At 42.2% G+C, this 16,699-nt stretch overlaps 1 protein-coding gene across 1 annotated transcript in view; it reads left to right on the forward strand.

Annotated features, from left to right (window-relative positions):
- Window positions 1–14,147, forward strand: part of STK4 (serine/threonine kinase 4) — a 47,894-nt gene extending 33,747 nt beyond the window's left edge. The window contains exon 11 of the mRNA XM_072879144.1: window positions 10,900–14,147. Within this exon, the coding sequence (XP_072735245.1) occupies window positions 10,900–11,058 (159 nt within the window). The 3' untranslated portion in view covers window positions 11,059–14,147. The remainder of the gene's footprint in view (window positions 1–10,899) is intronic.
- Window positions 14,148–16,699: the final 2,552 nt, after the last annotated feature.

Here is a 16,699-nt window from a genome sequence, read left to right on the forward strand (position 1 = left end):
TGATCATGGGATTTGTTCCACTACTGCTGTATGTTTAAGGTCAGGCTGCAACGTGCATTTCTGCTTTGGGAGAAAGGGAAGAGGAATTAATAATTGAAGGTGTGATGTTGGAAAAGTCTCTGAGCATACTGAATTCTTTAGAAAACCTGTTTGAGCCTTGTTACGCCTTGAGATCTGTTTTCAAGGCTGGGTGTGTTCTTGGCACAGCATTTCCCTTGAAGAAAGAACACTGCTGCTCAAATGAGATCTATTTGAAATGCTTCTAAAATCTTCTTGCAACTCATCTGTCAGCACAAATGTTTGTAAAGGGTAATGTAGCTTAAAAAGACAAGCTTGTCCAGGTTTTTCTTATCTGTAGCAAAAAGGGCTCCTTTCGGGGACTCTCTGCATCAGGAGCCTAATATAGCTGCTCTGGATTGCCTCTTGGAGGATGGTATCTCTGGACCATAAGGGAAAAGCCTGGGGATAAAGTCTCCATCAAGCCTCTCTGAATACTTTCCAATGGGCAGGGTCTCATCCAGACAAGTGCCTGAAATGATGTACTGTGGAGGAGCAAAGTTATCTCAGCTCTGACTTCTGGACCTGGTGCATTTGCCTTTGTGTACCCTCTTCTTGTGGTACTATAAAACCTGCAGAAAAATCTAGATGTTGCTTATTGCCAGTGTTACTTGGTGCGTGTAATTACTGGGTGTCTCCCTGCTTACCTCACCAGGAGACTTTGCAGGGGGAGTTTCATCATGTGTGAGGCATGTTTGAGGTCTTGCTTATACAGAGAAGGTAATGGAGTTTGCAGTTGGCTGTGGCTGCTTCCAGTGGCCAGGGTATCCTGGGAGGTTTGCCTTAGCTCTTATTTCAGTAACCTCAGTGACCAGATAGCTTCCGAACCCAAGCTTTGACCTTCAAGAAAGAGGGAGAAAGACTAGCTTAATACATAAAGACTGATGTAGTCTGAAAGGAATATTATTCAGAAATTAAGTGCTTAATTCCTTTGTGTTTTGTGTCTTGCCATCATGCAGGTTCATTAGAAATAGATGCCCAAGTAATAGTGCACACTTGGGAAAGCCTTGCATGGCGAGGCGTGCAGGTTCATGCGACATGGGTTTTATGGAGATGGTTCACTGGAGGACTGTCCCAAAAAAATATTTGTCTCTGCGATACTAAACATATGCCCCTGGTTTTAAAGACAACAGCCTCTCCTACAGTCATGCAGCTATTAATTTTTCAAAATGCCCTGGAAATCTCTATAGTTCAGTCTTTCCTCAGAAAGCTTTTAATTCTCTCTCCCGTCTTCCTTGACTTCAAATTGAGGCTATTGCTTTCTTTCCCTTAGTGAAGGAGGGGAGGCAGAGCAGCATTGGACCGGGAACCTCACTTTTGGGTACACGAGGTAGGGGAACTGGTGTGGTCTTCCTGGAACAAACTCCCTGCAGCAGCTCTCCTGGAGTCAGAAATAAATTGGGAGACTAAGACACAAATTAAAAACATTTGTTGAATAAAGGTTAATACTTTTAAGTGTTAGGCCAAAGTTGTTTAAAACTATAATGGCTACTTACCATGTCTTAAGCCTTCATTGTGCATTGCAGATTTAAGTGTGTGAAGTCTTCAGATAAGTTAATGATACTAATATTCCAGTAGCAAACTTCTCACTGCACATTGTTAATGAAGACTGTATTCACATACTGATTTAGTGTTAACAAATTGATTACCGCTTCATCACATTTGTGTTTCATGGTGATAGTACACCGAGCAATATTGTGTGAAGGAATCACTCTTACTTCAGGTATTCTTACTTCTACTTCTTCAGGAGTTCTGCTTTATTCAGGATAAGTGATCCTGAATAAATAAATCGTTAATCCTTAAGTGAGCAGAGCCCTTCAGAGCAAGGGAGAGAGGAGGAAAGGGTATGTTGGATTGGAAGGAAGCTCCATTACAGACCCACATACCCTTCCTGGCAGAACTTAGTTAAACCTCTCAGATTTGTAGAAAAATTCATTTGGTTTAAAGGAATCAGCATTTTCTGACAGATTGCTTTTTTTTTTAAAACAAAACAAAACAAAAAACAACACACACACACAAAACCAAGAAACCCCCAACCTATGTTGGTCAGCTGTGTACTTTACAGTTGATTTGTGCAGCTAGCTGGATCTTCAAAGCCCAATGACGTGATTTATTTTAGCATGTCCAGAGGTATTTTGGTACTCTTACTTAAGAAAATTAAAGCATAATCACTTAGAGAAGGAAAAAAAACCTCTGCTATGTTTTTCCTTAATCAAATCTCTGGCAAGCAAGTGTGTTTTATAAGCAAATGATGCTCCTTTTTTGCTCTTCTGTTTTTTTTTCTTTTTTCTTTTTTTGCTTGTCCAGACAGGTTGACCTTTTAGCTTGGTTTCTAAGTCAGTTACTGAAAGAAAAAAAACAGTGAGATAACTTGTCTTTGTGGTTACAGGATTAGTCAGCCACTTTCTAAGTTCCTAAAGCATTTTAAGGTTTGGACTTCTTGAAATTCAGTGCTGCAGAATAACAGTGACACAATTTGGCATTTCCTTTGTTTAGATTAAGTGTGTATGGTACTTGGGATGATTCTGGAAGTGAATACAGTTATTCATACTCATAATTGATACTAAGGCTAAAAAAGGAAATTTAATCTTGGAGCTCAGAAGATTAAAATGCGTTGGTCTTTTTAAAAAGGACTTTTTTTTTTTTTTAATGACCACTCACATCAATGAGTAGAGCTTTGGATGGCTTTTCTTCCTTAATATAATTTCTGTACATTGCTGAGGGTAATAACAGTATGCAGAGGTTCTAGGGTTGTGCTGGCTGTAACACCAAAACTTTCTTGAGCCTTTTAGGGATTACAGTAAGGGTTGATAAAGTGCAATTCTTGGCTAAGAGCAACTCAGGGATGCCAGAGTTATTGATGCAGGCTACGGTGTTCCTGCAGTTGTGCAATCTTCTCTGCTCTGTGGGTAACCGCTCTGCATAATCGCTGTGTAGTTATGTCTGGGTAGCCAGGGAGATCTGTGTGTTTGCTATAATCCTCTGAAATTGGTTTCTGTATTGGGAATTTTCTGACATCTTGCCAAGAGCAAAGCTGCCCCCTGGCTCTTACAGGCTTTTGGGAAATGGGGGAAAACTTACAGACTGTGGGGAGGGTGAGAAAGTAACGAAAAGATGCCTCTTAGCTGGTGAAGGAGCAGTTGCATATCTAAAGCATGTATGTATGTCTCTTCCATAGCTGTCACAGGAATTAGCTACTGAAAGTGTGGTCGAGGAAGGTCCTTGCTGAACCAGCAGGATCGAACGTTATGGGTGTAAATATAGCCTGAAATAAGAGATAGTTGAGTAATAAAACTGTGGCAGTTCTTGCTAGAGAAGAGCAGCGGCCTCGGCAGGCACCGGTGAGTGAGACTCCATCAGTCAAACGGTACTGATGCCATGAGCAGCAGCGCCTCGAACGGAGGAGCAGCTTCCCAAGAAGCCCATCAGGCTGTGATCGTGTGGCAGCTTGAGAGAGGCCTTGCTAAGCTGCTAGCAAGATGCTAAGCTGAAAAGAGCGGTCTTGGCAGCAGTCCTTCCTGCAGATGCCGGACAGAGGGAAGTTTCCGGTTAGACGTGATCTTCACAACGTGGTCTGGCAGGGAGCAGGGCAGGAAGGAGAATGGCACACACTGCCTTCTAGTAATTCTGAAGGAATAGTACAGATACAATGGCCTGGTATCACGCACCTTTATTTTAATCAAATAAGCAGAGCTACATAGAAAATAACTAGGATCCTTGCTGGCATTGTAGCAGTAAGATGTTTCACTTTCAGTAGCCATAAAACTCCACGTTTGTGAAAGTAAGGTAGAGCTAACCCAAACACATCATCTGAGAAGGCCTGGGTCTCCTCTGATATAACTCTCTATTAAAATACTTTTTTCCAGTTTGGCTAGGGATCAAATGCTGAGTGTGTGTTAGTGTCTGTCTTTCCTCTACAGAACGTGATGATGTGATTGTACTCATTTAGCTGCCTGACTTCCACTGACTTAAGTTGACCTGGTGTCTAGAGCATATGATGATCTAGTTGAAAGTTGAGTGTTATTGCTTTGTGGGAAGTCATCTGCTGTCCAGATGAGGTGGCCTGAAACAGCTGTCTCCAGATGTGCACTGATCACAGATCCCGTTCACTTTCTTTGGGAAGTTCTAGCCGCAGTGCTGTTTCGACTTATGTTGGATGCTGCAGCCCATGATGTGTTCTGCTAGCACATTGCCTAAATAATTAAGATGCATTAAAAGCAGAAGCCTGTGCTGCTGAGACTTATTTTTCAAATCCTTTGAAAGATTAATATCTGTATTTTTAATCTTGCATGAAATCCCACAGTGAGTGCATTTCATCCACTGCTTTCATAACAGTGAGAAATTTCACTGACATGCTAATGCTAAAACGGGGGAGAATCAAGATAATGAATGTTTGTGTAGGCACTGAGGTTTGTTCTGATTTGCTGTAGCCCCTCTGTAGCATGGCTGCTTGGCAGATTTGTGAAGTTGTAGGGACTTGACAATCTCAATGAAAAGTGGACAGTAAGTACCTGTAGGTTCTTAGATTCTTGTGTCCCTTGCATTGGACAACTTACAGTGAATAAATAGTTAATGCCTGCTCATACGTTACATGCAGGCCTCCTTATGCTAGAAACATAAATGAGAACAAGGCACTTAATTTTTAGATCAGTGATTGAAAGTATGCCAAATGGTATTGAGCCAGCATTTCAGGAAAAATGCTAAGGAAAAAAATGGCATGCTATTCCAACACCAATTTATATCACCGTTTTCAAGACCTAAAGTCTGGAGCACTGCTTAGCATGAGAAATCACCCTCTTCATTTAATTTTGGCCACAGAAATCGAATGCTTTTTTTGCTGGTTTAAAAAAAGTGCATAGTACTATTCAGTAATCTGTTCCCTCAGAGTGTATTTGATACAAGCATTTAATTGATACTGTGTTTAACCAGTCTTTCAAGTTACAGAAGGCTAATTCCAGAATAATCTCAGTTCTTACACTTGTCAGAGCTCACATTCATGAATCCTTGAGATCTGACACCTCTCCCTAGCTCATGGACTTCTATAGCACCCATGCACTCTCGCATGCTGCAGGCTGAATTACACTCCGAGGTGGTTGCTACAAATAGTCGCAGCAAGTGGCATCCAATGGGTGATTGCCTCCCAAAAATAAAACCCTGCTTGAGGAGGTGATAGAAGAAAAGTTCAGAAGTTTAGGTGGGTATGCATCAAACTAATCCGCAGGATCCTGGAGAGGAAGTACAAGTGTGCCCTTGGTTTTATCGGAAGGGAAGCATCTTGATAGCATTGCTGATAGCCAAGGTCAAGTGAAGTAAGAGTTTAATTAGTCTCTTCTGTGAAGAGCCTCCCTTCCCAGAGAACATCTGAACACTTAATAGACTATTTGTAGGAATTCTTTTCTACTTATCTCTGATATGTAGCCACTTCTGATGTTGAGTGTGATAATCAATAGCCTCCTGTGAGGGGCTCTGATGTGCTTCCTTACAGTTGTAGTCCCAGTTGGTTGTTTTGGTTTTGTTTTGTTTTTCCAAAGTAGCCTGCTGCTACTATATTACAGTGGTAACAGTTTTCATTCCCTCTAGCAGCAAATTCCTGTTTGGCATTTAATGTTTAGCGTAGCTTGGATAACTTGGTTTGGATAAAAACCCTTCTCAAGCCACGTTTAGATTTTGCCTGTCTGAATACACACAAGTAAATGAGTTGTGCTCCCTACTAATATGATTCAAGATGTCTTGAGTTTCTTTGGGGGGCTTTGATCACTGGGCATGCAGTCAAGAACTGTTAGATTGCAGTGTAAAACTAGTCAGAAAAGGAAGCTATAACAATAAAAGCTATGCTAAATAGACAATTAACTTGTTTTTTCTGTAGTTCCCATCTAGCTCATATCTTTTCCACTAAGAATTTACTTCCCTGTGTAGCGTGGGAAGCTGCAATTTTATTACTTCTGTATTTTAGTCTTCAAACTCCCACTGCCCCTTATGAAGTGATAATTGCTAAAGCCAGTTTTTCTAAAGGCTATTTAAAACTTAAAAGTTTGACATCAAGCTATGTTGAGCAGTAAATGCCACCTGGAATATCTGGGTGAAAGGCAGACTGATTGCTGCAGCTGGGTGTTTCCTTTCTAAAAAGCCACAGGCTATTGGTGATCAAGGTGGGAGGATATTCAGAAAGTACTCTGTGTGAGCATGTGGAAGACAAGTGTTCGGACTCGCAGAAATTATGGTAGAGGGCTAAGGAAGGAGAGAACAACTTCCTAATTTTATTTGTAGGATTTGCTGTAGTAACAAGACTTGAAAATATCCTCCTCCTGCAAAACTGTTCAAATACTTTCACCGTGAGGAAAATAACCCCATCTCACCAATGTCATATATATTCCGATTTTGTTCCAGAAATCAGGGTCCATCTGCACGTTTGAAAGATGATGGTAGAACAACTGCACCCCCTCCCTGGAGATGGAAGGTTTGTGTTTGGCACAAGCTTCAGGACTTCTAAGACAGTATTTTAAAACAAAGCCCAGATAGCATGAAACGTTGCAAAGAAAAGGCTTTGTGCTAAATCTAGGGATCAGATTCAGTGTCAGCAGTAAAAAGAAAGTTGCAGGAGGAGCATGTTTTTCACTTGCCCCAAGATAATATTTTTTGATTCCTGTGCAGCCGGTGAGTTAGTGCTCTGCCGAAACTCTTTGTTGGGGGAGAAATGTGTGAAAGCTGCTGGGAAACAGCTCGTTTCTATTTGATGCTCATAATTCATGCAGCAAGAGGATTTTGCTGGCAGTGTTTTTGGTAGAGGAGTAAATAAGAATGATAGCTGAAGTGACTCGGGGATTCCTGGACAACATCGTATTTATGTCAGTAGTGCAGACTGGTCCGAGCCAGTGGTGACCTTGTGCTGCTGAAGCGCCGTTCAGGGACCAGAAGAGTGTGCTAGGTCCCAAACTGGTCAAGCTACAGACCCTGCTGTAGGAAAACTAGGCATGGGTGCTCTTCAGCGTAAGGACTATGGATACCAAGAGAACTGTGATAAATAATTTTCATCGGCTTCTGGTTCAAAAAGTTTTCACTGTTTGGGTTTTTTGTTTGGTTTTCTTGGGGACAGGGAAGGGGCTGAGCTAATTCTCTAGGCTTTGTGGTTTACAGTAGATCTTGTGTGAAATATAAATCTGGCATGGTCTGTTTAAAAATACTGTGGCAGGTTTTTAGACCGCCTCTTGCTCAGGACAGAACCGCATAGGTATAAATTTCAGACCATGGTGCCCTTGAATATCGAACCTGTGGCTATGTCTTACGTGTCTGCAGAGAGCCTTTATTTATTCTCCTTTTGCTGCTTAGATTCATTTACGTTCAGTAGAATATCATGTTGCAGTGACACTTTACCTGACTGTAACAAATTCAGGTGGGTTTTTTTTCCCTATTTCTAAAATGCTGATTTGAAAGGATGGCAACTCAGAAGCAGTTTGCTGAGGTGAACATTGTTCAGCAGAGTAGTTATCCACAAGTCTGTCTGAAATGCTGGCAAAGGGATGTCATGAATAGCTTACAAATCTTTTCCTTGAGGAATAAATTGTATATCAAATGATCTGTTCCCGATTTGTCCATCATTACTGCATATGCATGGAAAGGCCGTAGGTTATATCATTCTGAAGGACGTAATTATATATGTCCTTCTGAATTAAGGAGTATAAATCATCAGCATAGTAAAACAAGATGTTGCTGTCAGTGGTGTCCGCAGCCTGAGGAGTGATGAACAGCATGCACGGACGACTGTGGGCGAGAGGCTGTCAGGTGAAGACTTGCACCTCTGACGTTTGTCTTCAGTTGGGCATTTTTACAGAGTTAAGATCATTCTCAAAACCTTGAATAAAAATACAACTGTTAATTAAACAGTTAAAAATTAGCTTTCTGCACATACAACCTTGCTTGAACAGTTTCACTGCCCTGCTGCCTCTCCCTGTTGATAGATGTGTTTGACCAACCTTAGAACAAGTATTTTGTATCAGTCTTTACATCTGAAATGAGATTCCTTCCTTTAAAAGTTTGTCTTTAGCTATTTGATCACTGTGGACAAAAATAGATAGCTTTTACAAAGACACTTAGACTTCTTACAACAGAAGAATCGCTGAGGAGAAGTGAGGAGAGGGATGGGACTGAGCCTGTGGCTAAAACCAGCTCTAATTGCAGCTGTTCAGCACTGAGACTTTACCCTCAGTAGCCATCTGTCATGAGATGCTCTGTCCTTGTCCTTCTTTTCTTATTTTGCTTCGGGTGTTTCTCTAAGAGAATAACGTCAGTATCCCAGGGGTCTACCACTGCAGAGACAGATATGCTAGAGTTTAAAAACTTCATTTCTGGGAGAAAGTCTGTCTGTGGCATTGGCTAACAGTGAAATGCCACGCAGCAAAGTGAAATGGAGGCCATCGTGTTTTAAGCAGTTGTCTTTTTTTTTTTTTTTTTTTTTCCTTTTCAAGATGCATGTGCAAGTGGAAGGACAAGCTGAGTAATAGCCCAGCCCAGGTCCCAGGGCCCGTGTTATCATGGGCCTGAAGCACAGTGGGAGCAGAGGACTAGGCATCCTCTGCAACTGCGTGGGCGCTTGGCGCTCATTCATTAGTAATCGGACTCCTGTCAGTCTCTTATCGGCTCATCTGCGGTGAACAGTCACGTTCTGGACCTTTTACTACTGTTGCCCTTTGGCTTCTCTGCCTCTTTTAGGAATAGTATGGCATTCACAGTCACGCTGACGTTATTGCAGATAAAAACTCTGTAATTAGTTCATCCTCATCAACACACAGCATTACGCACAGGATGTGTTTCTGTGCTCTTAGATTTTTGCGCTGCGTCGACTCACCTGTCTTCCTTCTCCCACCATCCCTGTTCTGTTTAACCCATGATCAGTCTCCTTAAGTAGCTACTTTATTCTGCATCACGCAACCGCGCAGGTAACCCACTTCCCAATTTGCTCATATGAATATGTATCTGTAGGCTTTTGCCCACTCCAGACTTAGCTGTACTCTAAGCATCTTCCATACTGTTAGCCATCTGTCCTGACAGACACACAGACCCAGGAATTGTCAAAGCCATTGTGTCCCTTGGCAAGCAGTTGCTTATAGTTAGGAGAAAGACTTTGCGTGTTGGTATCCACAGAGGATGTCCCATGATGCTAGATCATGTTCAAGAACATTCATAGGGCAGTTTTTTCTTCTTACTACCATGTTCTTGGGGTCTGGAGAGACCATTGCTGTAAATCTGCTCTGCTCTCTGGTCCCCTGACTCTGGCAGTTTGCCTCTGGCCTTAAGCAGCACCCAGCACTTTGGGAGGATGACGGAGAATGCTCAAAAGGTGTCCATGGAAGACTGCAGCCTTGGGACAATTTCTTGACACCTAATAGCTGGCTTAAGCCATGAGCAAGGTGGTTTAGATCCATTCCAAAACTCTTTTAGTATTCTAGCGCTGGGTACTCTGTGAGAGCTGACAGCCATTTGATCCGATATAGCTGCTTAGTATATGTGTTCAGTACTTGAATTAATGTTTTCTTCTTTTTTGCATTTTTATTTGACTGTTCAATTCCCTGGACTGTGAGGAAGGGGAAGGTTGAATAATCACCTGCTCCATAATAATTTAGTGTGAAAAGGCAACTGGTGCCATGCATCAACTTAAACTGCTGTCTGGTAAAGTTGCATTAATGTGTATAAATAATGTATATCTTTGTGGAGGAAGTGCTTTGTCTTTCTAAAAGTGCTTTGACTTTCTTTGTTGAAAGTCTAAAAATTGACACTTCTTTGTTCACAAAAAAACCCCCAAATTATTTTGCATGTTCTTAGTTTCCACAGCAGGTGGTCACTGAAAGCAGGTGGTGCAAATAGTCATTCACATCCTGCTGCAGCGGCTGGGAAACAGTGTCTCCCGTGTGTTTCTGGGGGTCACTTGGTCTTGGATGGGAAAAGGACTGGTGCTTAGGGGATCATTTGAAGCACTTCCAGTGTCCATATTTTTTTACCATCATCCTAAAATTCTGTCTGTTCCACAGGTTATAATATTATAATAAGGGTGTGGCTATGGACAATCTAAACTGTCCCAGGCCACACTCAGCATCTCTAATCACAGAATAAAACTTTTCTGTGCCAGTTCTCAGCAAATTGGCACGAACAAGAGAACCAATTAAACAAAGGGCAGGCAGAGAGGGAATTCAGTGAAGGGAAGCTTGTCCAGACTAGCCTGACATCTTCACATGTACAGTAAAAGACAAATTGTACTTGCATATTATACCAGGATGAGGCTGACCCAAAGTGACCTGTCGTGTGTGTTCTGGGATTTCTAACTTAGAGGAGTTTGAATTCCTCACCGTGATTGAGGTTCAGCCTGATTGTACATAAATGCTTTTTTTTTCCCCCCAAATGCAACTTTTGTCAGTGATTTTTTTTTTTTCTTCCTATTCCCTTCTGTCTCCCTGTTTCACTTAGCAGAAGGAAGTTTAGTTTCAAGGAAAGGGGAGGGAAGGAGAACTTCACTTCTATTCTATCTCAATATAGTATTTCTGTTCTAAGCCTGCAAAATGAAGCGTTAGAAAAACAACTCAGTGGGGGAAACATTTCACTGGTTGTTTTATACACTCACGCTGTCACTAAACAGAGCATGTAATATAGCTGTAAAATGAGCAAAAGCAGCCCAGTATCCTGAGGCTCATGCCAGTCTCATTGAGAGAGGAGCCCGGCAGCCTGGAATAGAACTCTTCCACCTTCTGCTGGAAGATGCCCTGTGACCATCAGATGGGCAGCAGAATCCCTGTAGTTGTGTGGATGGTGGCTGTACTGATGCCAATGTCTGTTCTTCTTTCGTCTCCCTGCTAGCTAAAGACTTGGAGTGTCGATGAACTTCAGAGGAGGCTCTCAGCCCTGGACCCCATGATGGAGCAGGAGATTGAAGAAATCCGCCAGAAGTACCAGTCAAAGCGGCAACCAATCCTCGATGCCATTGAAGCCAAGAAGCGGCGGCAGCAGAACTTCTGAGCCACTGGTAGACAATTCTTCCATCCTCAAACAATCAGCTCCTTGCTTTTATGACTACTAAACAGATTGATTTCTATTGAAATACGCTAGCAAAAGAGAGGGCAATACTTCTGCTCATTTATTTTTCCATAGCACCTTTGTGAACTCAGGAATGCCATTAAGTGGAAAATCCTGATGGTATGTTTTAATGTTAGACATATATTTAAAACATTATTCCGAAGGAGTTTTGTTACTGTTTTTAGAGGGATTGTTTTTAAATCAGAGGAACAGATAGAAATAGGCTAACGAAAGTCGGCTTACTCTCTTTTCAACTGAACTTCAGTAGTCCATTTTGTTTTAAGTTAATATGGATTGTGGTATTTAACAGCTGCATCTTTTGTGTTTTTTGTTTTTTCTTTGTGAATGTACAGACTCAGTTTCAAGCTGTTAACTGTATCTTTCTACTGTTAAGGTACTGATAAGTTTTAGGTCACATGTACAAACTGTTCCAGCCTTTTGAAAGAAACTTAAATCTCATTTTTTAAAAAGCCTGTAATAAGCCCCATGCCTTACACTATGTGCTTTAAGCAAGTATGGTTTCTTCAAGACCTCAGTTTTGTCCTCTTTTTGTGTACTTTATGAATTAATACGAGTAGATAAAGCATGTTGTGCCTCCATCAGAAATTACGTTCTGTAATTTAAAATCCACACCGACTTAAAACCAAAAGCCAGTCAGTGATCTGATTCCCCTTTGTCTGTCTGTTTGGAAATCTCCTTCAGGGAGACCCTGCTGACGGTGGAGTACAGGAAAAGGAAACAGTATTCGAATGGGTGGAAGTTGTGTGAACCTCTCTCAGGAATTAGGTACATCTTCTGTGTCTGAGAGGACTTAAAAATCTCCACAGTTTGTGAAATATTTTATAGGCTTCATTTTAAATTTACATTTTTAGATGCTTGAATAAAAACTTAATTTCACAATCCTTCACATTTCTGCAAGGTTTAGCACATCAGAAAAGTTGAACTGAAAGTAAAGACTTTGTTGAATTAACAAAGACATGCATTTATGGTGGTGGAGCAAAGGCGGAGTTGATCTGGATGAGAAGACAATTACTGATGTCCTACTGGAAGAGATTCAGTCTCTTCTCTTCCAGTTTCTTTGGATGCTCTTGTGTTCTTTCTTTAAATTTCCCTGACATTCCTGCCCAGTATAGCTCAATCAATGAAAATGCCCCAGCGTGTACAATCGCTGTGAGGATGGTGCAATTAACTCACACCAGTAGAGTGGAGAGAAGCACAAAACAGAAGCAGCAAAGAGGTCAGCCTAGTTGCAGGGCAGAGACCAAGTAATGCCTCTGTCCCATGGGCTGTAGCAGCAGAGTTACATAGTTTTAGCTGTATCTGGCATATGATGAACTGTTTGGACAGAGCAAGTACTTCTACTGATTTATTTTTATTTTGCTCTGATAGAGGGAACAGTTTCCATGTCATTCTTCTGAAATAGGCCTTGGTACATCACCCAGATAATTAAACTAAATAGCAGTGTCTCCTGAATCAAATGCTGCTAGAGAGGTGAAGTGTTTATTTCACGCCTCCGTAGGCTCTTTTCTTCCCCTTAGAGCAGACTCTTGGCTACTGTTAACAGGTATACTCCATTGCTGTGAAAGGAACCAAGCCATTTTTACCCCCTCTGCAGATCTGGTTGCATCGGTTTTTCTCGGTTCGATACGCAGTGCGAACACAGCTGTTCCAGAGATCGGCAAACCAGCTGTCCCTAAGGGAAAAGGGAGGCGGTAAGCAGCGTATCTAGGGTGCTGAAGTAAGAGTACATCCTGGGATAACCAGCTGCTTGATAGCCTCAAGTATTGGGAAAGTTTTGAATTAGGAAAACCAAGTAATTAAAAGCTTTGTTGTTGTTAACGGGCTAAAATCCCTTAGTCCAGACTTTCTAATGAAGACTTTCTAGTGAAGTGCTGTGTGAACATCAGGGCTCATACAGTGCTCGTCTGAAATCTGTGCAATACGTTTTGCCCTAAACATGTGTTTATTATGAGCAATATTTGTGAGCGTCCTTTCCATCAAAGAAACTCCCACAACTTAGGAGGGAGTTCTCTGGTCAAGCATTGGATCTTGTGTTAGTCACTTGGATGTATCTGGCCCGACGCCTCTGGTGTGATAGACATATGGATATGTGACATGGTAAACCGTGCACTGCTTGCATGTGCTGTGGATCAAGCAGATTCTGCTGGGAGTAGTTTTACCTCTGCACTGTGTAGGTAACTTTCTAGTGATGGGAGGGCATTAGAAAACCCAAGTTTTAGGTGAAACACCACAGGGTGGTGTCTATTTATGGAATATGCAACCTGTGACTGCTGTAACTGAATGTAAGCACTCTTGAAATACTCTGCTTTGCTGATGTGATTGTCTTAAAATACAGCACATGAACCAAAATAAGTAAAACTGGTCCAATGGCTTAACTGTCTTTGAACCTTTCTTAAATGCTTGCAGTGGCTGAGACTTGATGATGTTTCTTGCACTTGGAGCTCTAATGCAGAGGAATTATTTTCTCCTTCACTGATTTTCAATCTCTTAGAGAAAATAATTCCCTTTTTGGTCCCTTTGTAGAGTATCTGGGAGCATAGTACTTGCTCACTTCTCAGAGTCCTCCAGGCTAAGACCAAGGCTTGTACCATAAGGGAAAGCTGTTCCAACAAAGTTTTTAAGCAAAAAGCTTGCTTAATTATGAAGCTGCATTTGTGTGCTCCTTGGGTCCCCATCTGCATTGCTGAAAGTGTTCTGGACAAACCATTATCTTTGCTTCTGAAACCCAGAGATACTGATGATGTCAGTCACGTGAGACTTAAAAATGTGAAGTTTGTAGCTTTAACTTTTTTGTAACAAAGAAACTAGCAACACTGGCATAAAGTGCTGACTTGAAATGCTATTTTGTAAGATCTGGCTGTTTGTATATAATAGTGTTGGGTCATTAGTTTGTATATGTATGAAATAGTAAATTTTATTGCATTCCTCTGAGTTTGATACAGGAGATTTTGTTTGATCTTTCTCAAATAACTTGCCTTATTTGTTCAAAGGGGCAAATAAACTGTTCTTACCTGAAAGCATCAGTGTCATGACTCATATTTATGCATTAACTCTCTGGTGTATTATTGCTTATCAGGACAAGTTTTAACATTACGTGCCTCTCGTCCAGCAATGTTATGCAAAATTCTGGAGGAGCATACAAGCTTTAATAAACACAAGCAGTAAACATGTCAGAAATACATTTTTGAACAGGCAATTCTTTAGCCTTAAAACATTACTAATTCTGCACCTCAAGGAGAGATTTCCTTCTGTTCGGGGGCAGGTCGGCGTGCTGCCAGCTCTGGCAGTTCAGAAGGATGCGCGGTGGAAGTTCAGGCTGTTTCCCCACACACCAAGGAGCGTGGAAACCCATTCCCGGAGCTGCAATAGCACAGGAGGTTCGTTTGCCCCAAGGGGTGCTCCGGCAGATGGGGAGGGTGAGCTCTGCTGTAGGTACTTGCTATCTCTGCTCTGTTATTTCACACTGCAGCAACTTTCTGGAGCCTGCAGTCAGGTTTGGGACTACGTACGTATCAATTTATCCGTCTTCCTACACAACAGGGGAGGCTAGAGGCTCGCTCGCCTAATTCTGGCTGACTTGCTGCACTTTCAGCTTTCTAGCTCGGAAAAAGATGAAGTTGACAGTGAGTGGGAGCTGCCTTCCAATGGTGAACTGTTGGCTTCTGTGTGGTTTCCCTGAGCAGTTACTAAATCTGTCCTGAGGGGATGACTAACCGAAGCAGAGACAGAATTCATTCAGGAGTCAGCTTTGGTTAGCAATCCCGGAAGAAACAAAATAGATTTGAGCTTTTAAATGTTAGGAAGGAGCGTGGAAATCAAAGGGAGGGAGACTGCGGGCACTTCTAGTAACTGGGAAAGCCTGGAGCTCTTGCATATTCTCAGCAACAGTAGCAGGATATTGTGGAGCCCCAGCACGAAGGGGAGGTTGCCCTCCCAGTGCAGCAGCAGCAGCACTGCAGCTGTACCAGGAGTGTTCCTGTGCGCTCCCTTCATGCTGGGAGCAGTGCACCTGCTGCACAAATATTAATTGCATATAACTAACAAAGCCAGCACTGACAAGTAGCCACGAGCTGGGGCTGATGTTTAGCCAGGTTTTTCTCCCCCATTGGGGGAAAAGGGAACTTCCCATGAAGTCCATAGCACCAGCAGTTTTTCTCCTCCTCCCATAATAATTATCAGTACTAAGGTACAGGTGTTGCTGTGCCAGTGTCCTTTATGCCCAGCTACTCTTTCCTACACCCTCATTTTGTCCCATTTCCTCCTGTCCACAGGCCAAAAGAGTCTGAGCATGTGCTTTAGATAAATGCTTTGAGCGTTGGCTGACTGCCCTGACTTGAGAGATGACAATTTTTCATTGCATTAATCACTCTGGCAAAATTTTAAAGAGTCAAACCAGGAAACACCCATCAGCTCTTTCCAGACTGAAAGTGACTTAATTACCCTTTAATTTAAGAGTCCAGGAAGACAGCCAACTTGTTTAAAAACTTTAAAACAATTCAATTCCATCTATGAAGCACAGTCTGTTCTGCTCCCCTACAGGTTGTCACTATTAAAATCAATACAGTGCTGGAAGTGGGGGGATCCCAGAGTCCCTGAGTCCCATCCAGGGTGGTCACAGCAGCAGAATAGCCTCTTGCAGACCTGCCTCTGCACCATCAACAGGTGGCTGAGCTGTAGGGTGGCCTTTCCTCAGCCTCGAGAGGCTCACAAGCTCTGGACCATCACTCGTTGAGCATAGAGAGGATGACCTTGAAACAAAGGTACGGGGCACTTTTCCCTCTCTGCTGCTCTCACCAGATTCGATGTCTGGCTGTGAACGTGCATGGCTGGTGCTGTGCTTCCCTGCATGCCTGACCTGCGCTTTTCATTTCCTGAGATTGTGTGACCTGTCTAGGCATACTTGGTTAACTTTATTCCACGCCTTCATGGCTATTCATCTAGCTACCTCGAACGGTTAGAACGAAAGCCTTGAGTTTATGTGCTTCCTGCATCTAAGTTAATAGCTATGGTTCAGATAAAGGCTGAAGTGAACTCATGAGTGTATGCAGACCTTGGGGCTTTCTTACTACAAGGAGAAAGTTTTAGCATAATTCTGTAAAAAAAAATTTGAATTACAGCACTGTCTTTACTATGTCTCCATACATAGTTCAGCAAATACAGGAATTACAAGTAACGCTGATTTAACACTTACATACTCAAGCAGTTAGCTCTGATTTTTGACTCTCTGAACCGAGATCAGCAGAGCTGTAGGAGCCTACGAGCTGGACAGATCCCAGAAACGCTGCCAGCGAGGAGTCTTTCCTCCTACAGATCAAGCCTGGTAAAATCTCCCAGTTTATCCAATAACCAGTCGGGTGCACAGACCACGCTCAGGGTCATCACGGATCTGAAAGTTGGCAAAGAAGTTTTAAACAAAAGTAATGAAGTTTATTTTGTGTCTTTGAGCAGAGTTGTCTAATTCCCAGCTACATGAAATAGCTTAATGAGGTCACTCCTTAATCACCATTCCCTGGAGGCAGAAGAGTCACTCTTCCATCAATCATTTTGTGAGTGTGGAGAGCAG

This window comes from Ciconia boyciana, chromosome 14 (genome assembly GCF_034638445.1).
Source record: "Ciconia boyciana chromosome 14, ASM3463844v1, whole genome shotgun sequence".
Taxonomy (NCBI): domain Eukaryota; kingdom Metazoa; phylum Chordata; class Aves; order Ciconiiformes; family Ciconiidae; genus Ciconia; species Ciconia boyciana.